Source organism: Equus caballus, chromosome 1 (genome assembly GCF_041296265.1).
Source record: "Equus caballus isolate H_3958 breed thoroughbred chromosome 1, TB-T2T, whole genome shotgun sequence".
In the NCBI taxonomy this organism is placed as follows: domain Eukaryota; kingdom Metazoa; phylum Chordata; class Mammalia; order Perissodactyla; family Equidae; genus Equus; species Equus caballus.
This window is the reverse complement of record NC_091684.1, coordinates 161,244,581-161,261,436: the sequence shown is the minus strand read 5'-3', so window position 1 is coordinate 161,261,436 and position 16,856 is coordinate 161,244,581. Positions and strand designations below refer to the sequence as shown.

At 56.7% G+C, this 16,856-nt stretch overlaps 1 protein-coding gene across 1 annotated transcript; it reads left to right on the top strand.

The window, feature by feature from the left end:
• Nucleotides 1-849: 849 nt before the first annotated feature.
• DISP2 (dispatched RND transporter family member 2) lies at nt 850-16,856 on the top strand. Its single transcript, XM_023620033.2, has 8 exons — nt 850-1,069; nt 6,174-6,503; nt 6,786-6,815; nt 6,961-7,084; nt 7,367-7,482; nt 7,678-7,805; nt 8,177-8,274; nt 9,553-16,856. The coding sequence occupies exons 1-8, from the start codon at nt 957-959 to the stop codon at nt 12,811-12,813; spliced, it is 4,200 nt and encodes a 1,399-aa protein (XP_023475801.1). The 5' UTR covers nt 850-956; the 3' UTR covers nt 12,814-16,856.

Here is a 16,856-nt window from a genome sequence, read left to right as displayed (position 1 = left end):
GCCAAGGCACCTCGCTGTACATAGAGCCAGCCTGCTTGCTGTGAAACTCTTTCTGCCCATCAAAATCCAACAACTGGGACTCTCTCTCCCAGGCTTCTGAGACTTCCCATATCTATTCCAGTGCTACCACAGTCCTCTAGCCAGGCCTGTCCACGGCCCATCACACATCACACCTCCCCTCCCTCACAGCCATTCTTGGACTGTGACCTGGAGTGAGTGGCTATTAGATACTTTCCAGGCTGCAGTGGGGTGATAATAAGAAAAGGAGCTGGGGATTCTTTGAGCGCCTTTCTTTTCTCGCTCTCATCCCTCCCATTCTCCGCACTTGAGTAACAGAATCGGGGCTTCACGTCTGAGGGGCGCAGACCCAGGTCCAGGTCCAGAAGGGGAACGTGAAGAAAGAAGCAGCTGGTGCCTACCCCACTGGGGAAGAGAGGGAGGCGCTGAGCGGAGCCGAGAGAAATGTGCAACTAAAGTCGCCCGACCTCTCTCGACCCCTCGCCGTCCTTCGCAGTGAAGTGAGGGCTTGCAGCTGCTCCCTTTTTCCGCCTGGAAGAGGCTGCGTTTCAAGTCGTGAGGCTCTCGGAGCGTTGCCTGGGGTCGCCCTTCCTGGTCCCTTACAGGAAGACAGATGCGCCCCAGGAAAGCTTGGTGCGCGCACTGCAGCCACACGGCCGGACCCCTAACAGCAGCTCTCGGACTTGGCCAGGGTGGAGGGGCTCACACCACCAGCCCAGGGTGCTCCAGACAACGAGCCTCCAGCGCTGGGCAGCGGCGCCGCGGGAAACCTCTGTCCCCGCCCCCCCCGTGCCGCGCCCATTGGTTGGGCTCCTCGACGGCCCCGCCCCGCGATCGGCCCTCCCGGCGCTGACGCATGCGTAGGAGCCAGCCGCCGCCGCCGCCACCGCCGCCGCCGCTTCAGCACCAGAGCCCGGACAGCGGCGCCGCCCACGGGCATGGAAGGTGGTAGCGGCGGCAGCGGCAGCGGTCCGGCTCCCGGCCCGGATCCGGAAGGGGAGCAGCGATCCGAGGGGGAGCCCTTGGCTCCAGATGACAACTCCCCGGACAGGTATGGCGGACCGCTCCGCAGACCCAGCTCGCGGACCTTCTCAGCACCCCCACCCCTGGTATCCCCAGTAGCCGCCATATGTCTCCCCATTCATTCCTCAGCCCCTCCCAGAGCCCCTTCCCGCGCCTCCATGCTCCCAGCCCCCTGGCCACGCACTCATTCTGCCAGGTCAATTTTCTCTCTCCCTGATAGCCCCTACTGTCGCCCTCACCTGCCCCCCAAGGACCAGGGGACCTGCCCCACCCACCCTTCCTACCTTACCTCTAAGGGCCGGGGTTCCCTCGCCCCTCTAGCCTCCCGAACCCCTCCCTCGAGGCCCTACCTCCGTGTTTTCTCAGTAAGCCCCAAGCCCGCAGCGACCTCAGTCTGGGTTCCAGCGTGTCAGTGTGCTCGAGGGTGCGGATGTATCCTAGAGGGGAAGCTCGCCAACATGTGTGTCCTGAGGAGGTTAGATACTCGGCCGCTACGCCAGGGACTGTCTTTGTCCATCACTGTCAGTCCCCAGTCTGCCCTGCATGGCCGGCTGTGCACGTGTAAACGTGAGTCCCCGTGTGTGGCAGCCACCAGCACTCGCTGGAGGCACTAGGGTGGCCAGGCTCTGAGGCTCAGGCTGTGGTCACTACCGTCCCTGAAGGAGCCCCAGGCTGGCAGGACAGGAGGAACACCTTCCTGCTGAGGGCCCAGATCTCAGTGCCTCTCCTCTCCCTTCCTCCATCATATGTGTGAGGGAACAGCCCAGCCAGGTAGCAATATGGCGCAATTTCTGTGCCCTGCCTGGTCTGCCGCCCCCAGCATCCCTCCCCTGACATGACACTGCCTCTCTCTCCTGCCTGGACTGAAATAAAACACACTCTTAGGGGGCAAAAATCAGAGGTGGACACACTGTCCCCAGATCGCCCCAGGTTGAAATGTACATTCACTACCTCAGAGCAAACAGAGGCCCCACAGGTGGAGAGAAATGTTGTCTCCCCCCTACTGTTACATATCAGCTGGGATAGATTTAGTCACCTTTCAGACTGAAATGCACAGAGCTTTCTTCAAGAGGGTAAGACACGGCATGGATGTGTCTCCTGGACCATAGAGCTGCCTGGGACTGTGGCCTGGCCAAAGAGCCAGGCATAGACAGGGAAGAGACAGTGACCAGGGCAGGGCAGGGGTGTGGGGCCAAGAGCATCCTAGAAGGGGCTTGAGAGTCCTTTGCTACCTTGGATATTTTGCCAAGGATCAGCCCTGCCCAATCTGCTACTTCTCTTGTACCTAGGGGTCATTCTTGGCACAGGAACTACATACTGTCTTCCAGCAACTCCCTGAGACCTCTGGTCCCTCTCTGCACATCCCAGAGACCCTGGACACTAATCAGGCAAAGGGACTCCATCCAATTCAATTCAAGAAACAGAAATTGCTCCTGCTGAGCTATGTAGCACTCTGGGGATAGATACTTATGCACACAGTGCATAAGACAAGATAGCACACATGCACACACACATAGAGTCCTTTACTAACGCATTGACTATAGAGCAATTAGGAATAGTTCATTCTTTGTGTTTTTAAAATTACCTTTTTATTTTCCTAGTGGCCTGAGCTGCTTTCCCATCTGTCCTGGCTACTCTGCGTGATCCATGGATGTCCATATGGCTATGTGTCTGTGGGCTCAGGGGCATGGTTAATGCACGTCGATATTTGCCCCTTCCGGGGTTCCCAAGTGGGGGCTCCGTGTCTAGGGCCCTATCAGCCAAGCCCTCACTACTGTGACTTTGGTCTCTTGAGGAGGCCTGCATCACCACTTTCCATCCCCCTGCCTGCCTGCCCCAGTCACTTGGCTTCCAGGCCAGCAGTCCCAGGCAGGCAGCCCATAAAGGAGCTCATCCTAGTCCCATGGAACAGAGAGGGTAACAAAGAAAGCCCCCTTGGGAAGCCAGGCCTGGGGTGCTTAACTTGCATTATCACCAGGTCTCCTGAGAACCGAGGGCAGCAGGGGCTGGCAGGAAAAAGCTTTTATTCTGAGAAGAGTTTGGCTCTTCTCCTTGGGAGAGTTGAGACAAAGGCTGGTTCTATAGCAGTCACAACGTGGAGGGTTTCAAATTCTGTCACACTGACAATGATGGGCGCAGTCAAGAAGGGTGAGATTTGGGAGTAGCTGACTCTAGGTCCCTGGAGAGGGAGAGAAGGCATTGCAAGGAAGGGGCCAGGGCCAGGGAGACCCCAGTAGAAGCAAACCAGTTGTGGAGGCTGGAACCCCCTTGAAAAGGAGCCAGCTAAGGAAGGGGGTGGGCTTCTGAAGTGTGGCAGACTGGTTAAGGGAGAGTGCTCCCAGTCTCCTGCAGCACCCCCCGGAGAGCTGGCTTTCCCTTCCTAGTGAGTGCGCTAAGGCCAAGGGCAGCTGGTATAGGCACCCTGGCTGCCACACCCTCCTGACCTGTGGAAGGCAGGCCCTAGTCTAAAGAGGAAGACCAAGACTAATGCGTCATCTTCATGCCTTCAGGATCCAACGCAGACCAAGCACAGTGCCCAGCATGTGGCAGGTGCTCAAAAAAGACCTGCAGAATAAAAATCTTAAAGAAGTAGATGTCCACACCTATACACATAAACCCAGGCCGTATATCCAGCTTCCCTTTGGCCCATGAGGATGGGCTCATATGGGCTTTTATCTGCCAGGACACTGGTCATTAACTGTATGGGGTCATCTGAGGTCTTGCTTTAGAACAACTTTGGTCAAATTCCTATTTTTCTAAATGTTGAGTGAGTAAAAAAAATAAGTATCAGTGATTTAAATCATGAGATCAAATTGTGATGCAGCTTTTGGATAACAAAAAGGGAAGTATTTATAATTATATATGTAGTGAGATTCTGAAGGTGTGAGAAGTTCTCAAGTGGAGATATATTATCTGAAGTGCCTAAGGAGGTCAAATTGTAAATATAAATGTACTTCTTAAACTCCACGCTCCCTGCAGCACTGAGTCGGGGAAGGGGCAGCAAAGCAAATGTGTCTTCCACACGCCAAACTCCATACCAGGCACCTCACATAGGTTACATCAGTTAATTCCCATACCACCCTGAGAGGGGGGCGTGGTCCTCATACCCTCACTCAATGGACAAGGATGCCAGTGCTCCACCAATTGTGTGTCTTTCCCAAGGCCCCAGAGATAAAGGATGATGGAGCCAAGAGCCCCCTCTACTGCTCCCCCATTTTACACTCAGCATGAGGATCATGCCCCCGCCCCCACAGACTGCTATGTCAACCAGCCAGCCTTCTGGGAGGAAGATGAAGAGCTTGCCTATTCTTTCCAGTTCCTTTACTTGGTCTCTGGGCAGAACCCAGCCTCGTGGGCAACGTCCACTTGCCACCACAGCCAGGACTCTGGCCCACGGTCCCTTCAGTAGCACAGCAGGCAGGACTGGAAGCCAGGGTTGGCTCAAAATAGACCTGGCTCTCCAAGCGGAGCTATGCAAGCTCTGGCAGGCCAGGTGAGCCAGGCGAATGGGGGGAGGGAGCCAGGGATCTGCCGAGGTTGCCCAGCCCCGAACCCCTCTGAGAACCCCCCATGGCCTTCAGGCACTCTGTTCTGTGGCCATCTTCTCCCATCCTAGGTCCGGCAATCCTGCCACTAAGGCGGGACTCCACCTCACCCCTGTGCCCAAGGAGTCGGCTTGAGTCCGTGCACAGAATGCTGCCCTCATGAGTAATTTTTAAAGAGGAATCTATTGCTGACTCCTCCTTGGCGAGTTCCTTGAGGGGTCCCAAATCCTTCTCCCAACTGTGCACACCCTTGCAAAGCAAACTTTCTGCCCTGTGGCCCAAGGGTGGTGGAAGGGCAGCAGATGCCTCTGCCAAACTTTCCCTAACTTTCACCACCCCCGTCAAAGTAGGCGCCTTCCTCTGGGCACCTTCAGCGCTCTGCGACTTCCTCTCTCACAGCACTCAACAGGTTGGACCGTCTGTATCACCCACCTACTATGAGTGCCTGGAGGACAAGAACCAGGCCTTATTCATCCTAGCACCACTATTAGCAGCCTGTCTAGCACTCAATATTCATTCAGCAAACATTCCCTGGGCAGCTTCTGTGTGCAAGGCACTATTCAAGGCACTGGGGATATGGAGGTGAACAAATGCACCAGGCCCTACTCTCCCAGAGCTCACACTCCATATGAGAGACAGGCAATAAACATGACAGCTATATAAGATGATGTCCAGTCACAGCAAATGCAATGAAGAAATATAAAGCAGGGTAGGGGGCTAGAGAGCTGCTCGTGAGCACTCAGAGAGGGTCATCAGGGAAGGCTTCTCTAAGAAGGTAGAAGTTGAATCAAGTCCAAAATAAAGAGAGGGTGTGAACCATGTAATTATCTGGGGGAGGAGCATCCCGAGCAGAGGGAAGAGAAAGCTCAGAGGCTCTACAGTGGGAACAAGAGTGCAGCAGGTGCTCAACAAATGTCTGATAAGAGAATGAACAGACGACTGTAGCAGAAAACGCACAAGCTCACAAGTCAGAAGAACTGGGTTCGAGGCCCAGCTCTTCATGTCTCACTGAACCTCAGTTTCAAATCTGTAAAACAGGGAAAGTACTTCCCCTATAGGGTTTTTATAAACAGTAAATAAGATGATATAGGTAAAAGCACATGCAGTGCTTAGCACAATGTCTGGCACGTGGCAGGCTGCCAGTAATGTTTTTGTGTGCATGGACAGATGAGTGAATGAGACAATGGACCCCAAGAGGTAGGTAGGAGGGGCTGGCCCGGTGGCATAGTGGTTAAGTTCACGTGCTCCACTTTGGCAGCCTGGGGTTCGCAGGTTCAGATCCCAGGCATGACCTACACACCACTCATCAAGCCATGCTGTGGTGGCGTTCCACATACAAAATAGAGGAAGATTGCCACAGATGTTAGCTCAGTGACAATCTTCCTCACCAAAAAAAAAAAAAAAAAAAGGAGGTAGGTAGGAGATGTAGACCTGGAGCCCCTACCCTCCTCACCTCTCTCCCCCAGGACTAGTAAGAGAACAACCCCGAGCTCCTGTCTTCTTGTCTTGGCTTAATGAACAATGGTGGGGCATGGGGTGGCCCACCACCGCCCCCACCCTCATCTTCCCTGCCTCCTCTCTCCCCAGGTCTCAGAACAAGGCTGTGGCCCCTGAGGCAAGCCCAGAGAAAAGCTGCTCCCTCCAGAGCTGCCCCCTTGATGACCCTTCCAGTTCTTCGGGACCCCCACCAGCAACTTCCACCCTCCAGCCTGTGGGCCTGTCCAACTCCTTGGCACCGGCCCACTTCACCTATCCCCGGGCACCACAAGAATACCGGGGGGGCAGTTCCCTGCCAGGGCTTGGGGACCGGGCAGCTCTGTGCTCCCATGGCTCCAGCCTCAGTCCTTCCCCAGCCCCTTCACAGCGCGATGGAGCCTGGAAGCCACCGTCTGTGCAGCACCACGTGGTCAGCGTCAGGTAAGGAGGGGTCCAGCAGTCTGCCAGCTGCCACTGGAAGATGGGGCAGGGCTTAAAAGTGGAGCCAACCCTCCAGGCTCTGGACTCCCTCATTAGGAGGCAGCCCACGATATCCCCTGCCTGTGATGAAGGAGGCAGCCTGGATGGAGGAGGAAGTCCAGGTTAGAGCTTGTGAGTGGGAAGGCCTAAAAGAGTTATTACCATCTTCCCCTATTCCCCCCCTCCACCTCCTACCCTACATGAGGACTCTGACAAGCAAGTATCTTTTCTTCTCTTCCACAGGCAGGAACGGGCCTTCCGAATGCCAAAGAGGTAGGCCTGGGCCTTCTTTGGACCCCTAGGGGTGACCAGGCTGGTGCCCAGTTTAGCCCCATCACTCCCAGCGGCTCCTAAGCTCACCCATCCCCTGCTACCACACCCAACACCAATTCATGTGGGCTGTCTTCCTCTTTCCCAGCTATTCCCAGCTGATTGCCGAGTGGCCAGTGGCCATGCTGCTGCTGTGTCTGGCTGTCATCCTCCTCTGCACCCTGGCTGGACTGTTGGGGAGCGAGCTGCCTGACTTCTCCAAGCCCTTGCTGGTGAGGGGCCAAGGAGACGGAGGGGGACCTTCAGGCCTGGGCACCTCAGCGCAGTCTGGGACAGAAAGTTGGAGCGTCTGAGCTGGGGGTGGGGTGGCCATGGTGGGCTCTCAACCTCCAGAGAGAGTTGGGGAGATGCAATAGAGGCGATACCCTTGCCCAACAATCCAGGCAGGTGGGCTGGCCCTCCCTGCTCCAGGGACCCAAAGGGGCAGCGCCCAGAAGGGCCAGAATGAAGAAATCCTCCTCCTGCTTGCTTGTTCTTGGCCCTCCTCCATACAGGGTTTTGAGCCTCGGGACACAGACATTGGGCGCAAGCTAGTGGTCTGGAGAGCGCTGCAGGCCCTCACGGGCCCCAGGAAGCTGCTTTCTCTTTCCCCAGACCTTGAGCTGAACAGGTAATGGGTTCTCATCTTTCCACTGTTGGGGGGAGTGGGGGAAAGAATGAGGTCTCCAGAGAGGGGCTATTGGGTGACCTCCCCAAAGGCAGGTCAGAGGAGGTTTTCTGGTGCCCCCCTGGGAAGTGATGTCAGGCCTCCTCTGAGCCCCCGACCCCTTGATGGTGCCTGGCATAGGTTTTCTTTCTACCTCAGCTCAAACGCCCACACCACTCTGAGTCCCACACCCTTGAATGGTGCCCCGGAGGGCATGGTCCGGCCTCGGAGGATGGTGGAGCCCCTGGAGGACAGAGGACAGGAGAGCTTCTTCTGTGGCCCCCCTGGTAAGCTGCAGCCTGGCCAGTTCCTGGTTTTAATGGTGGTCCCCAACCCACCTACTAGAACAGGAGGGCCTAGGAGGACAAATTTGGGCAGACAGAAAGAGAAGGAGGCCGGCTGGCTACATTCAAGCCAAGGAAGTAGGGTTACAGCTGAGAGAATGAAGAAGGTCTCGGGTGCTCCAGCCAGGTAGGGTCAAGCTGGGTGGGGGTGGGGGTGGGGCACCAGGGCGAAAATGTAGGCCCAGGATCAGGTAGCGAGGCACCGGTTTCAGGCTCCTGAGGATCTGAACCTCCTATGGCCCTGGGTGAGCATCTTCCCTTTGGAGGCCCAGGACCTGGGGCCAAAGGACTGAGCTCTGGGGGGTGTGTTGCAGAGAAGAGCTATGCACAGCTGGTGTTCATGTCCACCTCAGCGGGCAGCCTGTGGAACCTGCACGCCATCCATTCCATGTGTCGCATGGAACAGGACCAGGTGAGCTGACTGGGGAGGTGCCAGGGGCTGGTGGGGAACCAGGGACATCAGGATTTCCTGATCCCAGAGACATACAGCTGAGTCAGGACTGCCAGGGTGGACTGGGGAAGAGCATTCCCGGTTTGGGTGGAAAAGAAGAGTTAGCTGTTTTCAGAACAGCCCCAAAACACAGGTGCTGGAAGACAGACCATGCAGAGCCTGGGGGGTTTCAAAAGGTCTTGAAAAGGAGCCTCAAGAGCTATTGAGGAAGGCCCAGCCCAAGGCTCCCAGCCCCCTCAACCCAAGCAGTGCCAATCAATCACGCTAACTGGAGGACCATATACCATGACATCTGAAAAAAGCTTTGCTGCCGAAAACAGTGCAAACACCACAAAGTAGCCCAAGCCACACAAGGGTATGTGAGGTACCCAAGGACAGTGGTCGAGAACATGTGCTCTGGAGTCAGATGCCAGAATTCAAGGCCAGCTCTACTACTCTCTAGCTGTGTGACTTCAGGCACATTTCTTAACCTCTCAGTGCCTCAGTCTTTGTATATAAAATGGGGATAATAATTGTACTTTCCTCATAGGGATGTTATGACAATTAAACAAGAGAGAATTTGTAACTATGGCATAATGACTGACAATAGGAATCTCTTAATAAATGTTACTATGGTCACCATGATCTCAGGCCCAGTGCCATACAGCTAGTTGGTGGCAGAACAGGACCTCTGATTCCCAGGCCAATGCTCCCTGGACGACACCAGCTGTTGTGATGTCAACAGCAGGTGGGATAGAAAAGGAGGCACGAGGTCTGAAAAAGAAACAGCTCTGTCCCCAGAGGGTTTAAGCAGACCAGGGGACAGAGGTAGAGGGCTAGGGTGTGGCAGTGACTCTGATCCTGGAATGGCTTCCACTTTTCCTACTGCTTGCTTCCAGTTTCCTGGACCCCTGGCCCTGTTCCATTTGTGGCTGCCACTTCCACTCCTACTCCTGGCTCAGGAAGTGCAGAGTTGGGGTGTGTGACCTGAAGGAGGGACCCTTGGGGCAAGACCTCTCAGGCTGAGGCCTCGGGCAGCATCCCTGAAGCTCCTCTTTGATGGAGTCAAAATGTAGCTGCTAGCACCTGGGCCAGGAGCCACAGGCAGCTCTGAGATAAGCCAGCTCCGCTAGGCTGTCAAGATACTTCTCTGCCCGTGCCCTGCAGCCTGAAGGGAGGTGAGAGGGCCTCGGACAAGGCTGGGGAAACCTGGGCCCTGGCACTGCTGCTGAGCTCTCTCCTGCTGTGCGTGCCCTACAGATCCGCTCCCATACCCACTTTGGGGCTCTGTGCCAGCGTACAGCAGCCAACGAGTGCTGCCCCAGCTGGTCCCTGGGCAACTATGTGGCTGTGCTCTCCAACCGCTCCTCCTGCCTGGACACTACTCAAGCAGATGCAGCCCGCACACTGGCCCTGCTGCGGGCCTGTGCCCTCTACTACCACCGCGGTGCCCTGGTGCCCTCTTGTCTGGGACCTGGGCAGGACAAGCCCCCACGCTGTGCCCAGGTTCCCACCAAGTGCTCCCGGAGCAGCGCTGTCTACCAACTCCTGCACTATCTGCTGGACAAGGACTTCCTGAGTCCCCAGACTGCTGACTACCAGGTACCCTCCCTCAAGTACAGCCTGCTCTTCCTGCCCATCCCAAAGGGTGCCTCCATGATGAGCATCTACCTGGACCGCCTAGCCGCCCCCTGGGGGCTCTCTGACAACTACACATCCATCACTGGTATGGACCTGGGCCTCAAGCAGGAGCTGCTGAGGCACTACCTGGCCCAGGACACGGTGTACCCCTTGCTGGCCCTGGCTGCCATCTTCCTCAGCATCGCCCTCTACCTGCGCTCCCTCTTCCTCACCTTCATGGTGCTGCTGGGGGTGCTGGGCTCCCTGCTGGTTGCCTTCTGTCTCTACCGCGTGGCCTTCCGCATGGCCTACTTCCCCTTTGTCAATCTGGCAGCCCTCGTCCTGCTCAGCAGCGTCTGTGCCAACCACACCCTCATCTTCTTCGACCTGTGGCGCCTTAGCAAGAGCCAGCTGCCCTCTGGGGGGCTGGCGCAGCGCGTGGGCCGCACCATGCACCACTTTGGCTACCTGCTGCTGGTCTCGGGGCTCACCACGGGCGCGGCCTTCTACGCCAGCTACCTGAGCCGCCTGCCGGCCGTGCGCTGCTTCGCCCTCTACACGGGCACGGCTGTGCTGGCGCACCTGGCGCTCACGCTCGCCTGGCTGCCCTCCTCCGCGGTGCTCCACGAGCGCTACCTGGCGCGCGGCTGTGCGGCCCGGGGGCAGGCTCCGTGGGGTGGTAGCGCGCCCCGGCGCCTGGCGCTGGCGCTGCACCGGCGGCTCCGCGGCCTTCGGAGGGCGGCGGCCAGCACTTCGCGCCTGCTCTTCCAGCGCCTGCTGCCCTGCGGCGTCATCAAGTTCCGCTACATCTGGATCTGCTGGTTCGCCGCGCTGGCGGCAGGGGGCGCCTACATCGCGGGCGTCAGCCCCCGCCTGCGGCTGCCCACGCTGCCGCCGCCGCGCGGCCAGGTCTTCCGGCCGAGCCACCCCTTTGAGCGCTTCGACGCCGAGTACCGCCAGCAGTTCCTATTCGAGCGGCTGCCTCAGGGCGAGGGCGGCCACATGCCCGTGGTTTTGGTGTGGGGCATCCTACCCGTGGACACTGGCGACCCCCTGGACCCTCGCAGCAACAGCTCATTGGTGAGTGACCCTGCCTTCTCGGCCAGCGGCCCTGACGCCCAGCGCTGGCTGGTGGCACTCTGCCACGGAGCTCGCAATCAGAGCTTCTTTGGTGCCCAGCCGGAGGGCTGGCCCACTCTGTGCTTCGTGGAGTCCCTCCAGCGCTGGATGGAGAGTCCTGGTTGTGCCCGCCTGGGGCCTGGCCTCTGCTGTGGCCACTCAGGCTTCCCCTGGGCACCCCAGCTTTTCGTGCACTGCCTCAAGATGATGGCTCTGGAGCAAGGCCCCAATAGCACACATGACCTGGGACCCCGCTTCAATAGCCAGGGCAGCCTGGCCGCCCTGGTCCTGCAGTTCCAGACGAACTTCCAGTATAGTCCAGACTACAGCCAGACCCACCTCTTCTACACTGAGGTCAGCCACTGGCTGGCAGTGGAGCTGAGCAGGGCGCCTCCCGGCCTCCGCCGGGGTTGGTTCACCAGCCGTCTGGAGCTGTACAGCCTACAGCACAGCCTGAGCACCGAGCCTGCTGTGGTGCTGGGCTTGGCTCTCGCTCTGGCCTTTGCCACACTGCTGCTGGGCACCTGGAATGTTCCACTTAGCCTGTTCTCTGTCGCGGCTGTGGCAGGCACTGTGTTGCTCACCGTGGGGCTCCTGGTTCTACTCGAGTGGCAGCTCAACACTGCCGAGGCCCTCTTTCTCTCTGCCTCTGTGGGCCTCTCGGTAGACTTCACTGTCAACTACTGCATCTCCTATCACCTGTGCCCGCACCCTGACCGCCTGAGCCGCGTGGCCTTCTCACTGCGCCAGGCCAGCTGTGCCACGGCAGTGGGGGCTGCAGCCCTATTTGCTGCTGGCGTGCTCATGCTGCCTGCCACGGTGCTGCTCTATCGCAAGCTGGGCATCGTCCTCATGATGGTGAAGTGTGTCAGCTGTGGTTTTGCCAGCTTCTTCTTCCAGTCTCTCTGCTGTTTCTTTGGACCAGAGAAGAACTGTGGGCAGATCCTCTGGCCCTGTGCCCACCTGCCGTGGGACACCGGAACTGGGGAGCCTGTTGGGGAGAAGGCAAGCCGTCCACGACCAGGGCCAGTGGGAGGGGCGCCCGGGTCCTGCTCAGAGCAGTACGAGCTACAGCCCCTGGCACGTCGCCGGAGCCCTAGCTTTGACACTAGCACAGCCACCAGCAAGCTGTCCCACCGGCCCTCAGTGCTCTCTGAGGATCTACAGCTGCATGATGGCCCCTGCCTCTCCCGGCCCCCACTGGCCCCTGCTTCCCCAAGGGAGCTGCTCCTGGACCACCAGGCAGTCTTCAGCCAGTGCCCAGCCCTGCAGACCTCCTCCCCCTATAAGCAGGCAGGCCCCAGCCCCAAAACCCGGGCCAGGCAGGTCTCCAAAGGGCAGAAGGCTGAGCCCATGCAAGCCTCACCAGAAGCCCCAGCCCACTCTCCCAAGCCCAAGGCTGCAGAGCCCCCTGATTGCCTCTGCTCCTCAGCCAGCACCCTAGAGGGGCTCAGCGTCTCCGATGAGACCTGCCTAAGCACCTCTGAGCCCAGTGCTCGTGTACCGGATTCCGTGGGTGCCTCCCCAGATGACCTGGAAGAAACTGAGCACACGGTACCTGAGCGGGGCCAGCTGAACGAGAAGCGGGACACCCTCTGGCTGGCGCTGAAGGAGTCTGTGTATGATCCATCACTGCCCGCCTCCCACCAGAGCAGCTCCTCCTGGAAGGGCCGTGGGGGGCCAGGGGATGGCAGCCCCGTGGTGCTGCCCAACAGCCAGCCAGATCTGCCTGACGTTTGGCTGCGCCGGCCCAGCACCCACACTTCAGGCTGCAGTAGCTGAGGGAGGCCCAGGGAGGCCAGACTGGGGCCAGACCTGTCAGGGATGACAAGGCAGGGGTGGCACCAGGCTGGAGCCTGATGGTGTTTCCCCACGTCAGCATAGAGAGGTCTCACTCTCCAGCTGTGGCTTTTAAACCCTGCGAGATGTTCCAGCCTTGGTCTGGGCTGCTGCTTACTCCTCACATCCGGAGGATTCAGCAGAGACGGTCTTTGGAGGGAAACACCAAGCTCTCCTTGTGACCTGCTTGAGGGCTCATCTGCCCCCCACAGTACCAAACAGGACTCACCCTCTGGAAGGGAGAAGGCCAGATGTGTAGCTCCAGGTATCAGGGGAGGCTGACTTGGCCCCCACACCAAGTGGCAAGACGTTCAGTGGGACTAAGGGAGCCAGTCCTTGGGAACCTGCCAGGCACTTAGCAACCAGAAGAGCCCTTGGGAACCTCAGCAGCCTCCTGGGCCTCACACCTTTCAAGGGCTCTCTATCAGGGCACTTTATTCTCTTTGGGGAGCTTCTCTGGGCCAGAACTGCCCTGCCCCCCTCACCCTCCCCAGTCTGACCGGAAATTCATCAAGGCCGGGCAAAGATGGCTGCTGGGAGTGAGGCAGGAGGAGGGATGGGCAGCCTCAGAGCATCCCCAAACTGCAGAAGGATCCCTCGTTGGGAGCAGGCTCCAGTGCTCTCCTCTGTTAACAGTCAAGAATCCTTGACGAGCCTGCACCTTTTAGTTCACAGAACACTTCCACAGGCATCGTCTCCTGGGAATCTCACCCCACCCGTGTGGAGTGGTCTGCAGTTGCCAGGTTCTTTTGCCCCCAATTTACAGGTGGAGATGTTGAGACTGAGTGCAGTAAAGTGGTTTACCCAGTCATATGACTAGTAAATGGCAGAGCAGGTTCCCTGACTCCTTTCACTGCTACAACTCCCACTCTCCTGCTGCCTACCTGCCTCAGGGACATTGGGCTGTGGCTGTCTTGATCTTTCACTTCTAGGACCTTCCTGCAACCTCCTCGGGTGTCTCTGAGTAAAGTCCCCTCCCTCCCTCTTTAGGCCTCCATCTCCAGACAGGGCTATACTCTGGCCAAGCCCCAGGTTCCTCCCCACCTCCCCTGTGCTCCCTGTGCCTCCCCCCAGATCTGGCGGAGATGCCCACCAGCCATGAGGCATCCGGGCTGATCTGATTCCCTGGATCAGAGGCAGGGGTGTGCCTCTTGCATGGCCACAGTGATGGTGAGTCACTGCCAGGAGGGGCAGTGAGGAGCAGTAGAAGTTGAGCAGAGTCAGTTAAGGCAGGAACTCAGGCCTGCCCTTTTGGGGAGTAGGAAAGTCTGAAGCTGTTCCCCACGTCAGGGTCCCTGGCTTGTCTGGGACAAGTCTCTGTGGGGGCACTCAGCAGACCAAAGGCTGACTCCCCGTCCCCAGTCCCCAAAGCAGAGAGTCTTTCTGGAAGGTTTTATCCCGTGTGAGAGCTCATGACACTTGCAGCATCAGCAAGTTTACTGAACACCTACTGTGCATATGGGACTATAAGGGGACAGAGGTGTAGAAGGCAAAGCAAACATCTGCCTTCAAGGAGCTCACCCTGTAGCTGAGGAAGCAGCTCACACGTGCATGCAGCCATCGATGGGTGTTGATGGCACCATGCAGTGCGTGCTAAGGGCCATATGCCTGTTACCGTTAGTATTGCTGGAGCTCAAGTACCCAGGACTAGGTAACAAGGAAGGCTTCCTGGAGGAGGAACAACTTGAGCTGGGCTTCGGAAGTCCAAGTATCTCAGACTGGAAGGGACCTTAAAGATCATCTTTTCCAGCAGATTTCAAACTTTGTAGCCTCAGGACCCCTTCTTCAAAGAATCCTTGTGTGAAAACACAGTATATAAAACAGATAAAAAGCAGCTATTCCAGGGGGTACAGGGTTGGGGAGTGCAGAGCCAGCTCAGTCTCCCTTTCTACTGCACCTCTCAGGGGGCCCTGGGGAACCCCTCAAGCTCCTGGAGGCTCCTGAGAACATGGTATGAAAACCTCTGACCCAGGCCGTTTACAGATGAGTATCCCAGAGGGGAAGGCATTCTTCTAGGGCTAAACAGACAGTCTGTGGCAGAGATGGAGGCAAATCAGGGGGTGTTCTGGGGTTTTTTTTCCCAATATTGTGGAGACCTACCTCCCACTCCAAGTAGCCCATGAGAAGTAGGGCAGAATCCTAAATGAGACCAAGGAGTTGTGGAAGAGACAGAAGTCCGTGGGTAGGAATGACGGGCTACTTTGCAAAATAAGTAAGTCAAAGGCATTTGCTTCCTGACACCGGGAAGACGAGGCAGTGACTAGGCCCTAACTTGGACCTGCCCTCCTGGAGGTCTGCCAGGACCTCTCTCTCTTCATGTCCAGGTGGAATTCAGCCTCTCTGGCCTAGGGCTGCTCATCAGGGTCCTGACTTCTCTGCACTGTGGACTGTGTCCTGTTATCACACAACCAGGCCGAGGGAGCACTGGTCTCATTTGGGACAATCACCTAGAGGGAGGACAAGGTGAGCCCTTCCTCCTGAGCATGAGCAGAAGTCTGGCCTTGACTCAAAAGAGAATCCACCATCTTAGTTGCTTCCCAGCAACTCACTGAGGGTCCTCTGCCCCGTGTTGTGGGAGGGCAGCAGGCACCTGGACAAAAAGAACCTGTTCCTCCACACGCTCTTTTATGTCTTGTAAAGGAAGATGTTGGTATCTGGGACTGGAGCTTCAAAAACTTTGCCTGAACACCACCACTGACATGTAGAGTACAGGGGGTGGGTGGGGTGGGCATCAGGATTAGGGCACACCTGAGGACCCTTCTCGGGGATTTCTGGGTCCCATTCTTGCAGGCCATGGCCACACAACCCTACAGGAAGAGGTACCAACTGGATTTGTTCTTTACACTGCCGGGCCCAAAGGACTGGAAGAGCCCAGTGGTAATCGAAAACATCCTCTCACACCTCGATGGCCCAAACCAACTGCAGGCAACCCACATCAGTGGGTAATCCAGCCCACCTCTCTAGTCTCAACTTTGGAAAGCAGGATTTAAAGCATTTTCAATTTCCTTTGAGTTTCAGGAGAGCCATTCGCTTTATTGTTATTATGGGTGGTTACAAAGAGTGTATGACCCTGGATTCATGTGGGGAGAGGCTTCAACGCATGCTGTGAGGCAGGGGAAAGCCAGTCAGAGCATTCATGTTTGCTCTGGAAAATTCAAGAAATGGTTTCTTAACGCGGAGACACTTTAGAAAATAGAACTACATTAACACTAATTTGGGACTTGAGGTCCTTTCTCCTATTTGTGCCCCAGATCCTTGAACTCACAGAGTATGGACTCACAGAGTGTGAGTATGTGTGCTGTATGTTTTTAATATGTAACTTGGTATCGTTTGTTACTATAGGAAAACCCATCCTTCCAAGGCTGTGGCCCTTTGGTGACAATGTTAGAGATTTGTTTGACTGGCAGAATCTTAGATTTGAGTGAAACATGGCATATCCCATAAAGTGGTATATTAGTGGTATATTAGCGGTAATTAGTGATCCTAATTCTGAAAAAGGCATCCCACAAGAGATTTATAAGCCAAACTTCCTCAGCCCCCTCCAACCCATCATCTCCCAGTGCTTGACAGGACAGGGAGGCAGGTTAGGGTGTCAGGAAAGAGGATACGTTGGTTTATAGTCTTCACCTGTTGTCCAGAGAGTTTCTGGTCTTTTCTTCCATGGTGTCCTTTTCTCAGCTTTTGATAATACACGTGGGCAATGACAAGCTCTCTGGCACCCCATGCCATGCATCAGGATCCCATTTGCTTGGGGATACGAAAAACAGACATTCCTTACCCTTTCTGCCCTCACCCTTGTTCACAGGGACGACTGTAACTCAAGGTCTGGAGGTGTTTTTGCTTAAGAGAAGAAACTGTAACTCAGTTCACTGGGAAGATGAGAAACAAAAGAAAGCCACTATGTGCTGTGTAAACAGGTGGCTGTCTAAAGCCACCCTGTGCGGAAGAGCCCTGGAAGGACCTTGATAAACTTAGAATTATTATAA

Coding starts and splice junctions, on each gene's coding strand:
- DISP2 (XM_023620033.2), top strand. CDS start 957: ATGGAAGGTGGTAGCGGCGGCAGCGGCAGCGGTCCGGCTCCCGGCCCG. Junction 7,085..7,366: donor ACTTCTCCAAGCCCTTGCTG/GTGAGGGGCCAA, acceptor TCCTCCATACAG/GGTTTTGAGCCTCGGGACAC. Junction 7,483..7,677: donor CCAGACCTTGAGCTGAACAG/GTAATGGGTTCT, acceptor TTTCTACCTCAG/CTCAAACGCCCACACCACTC.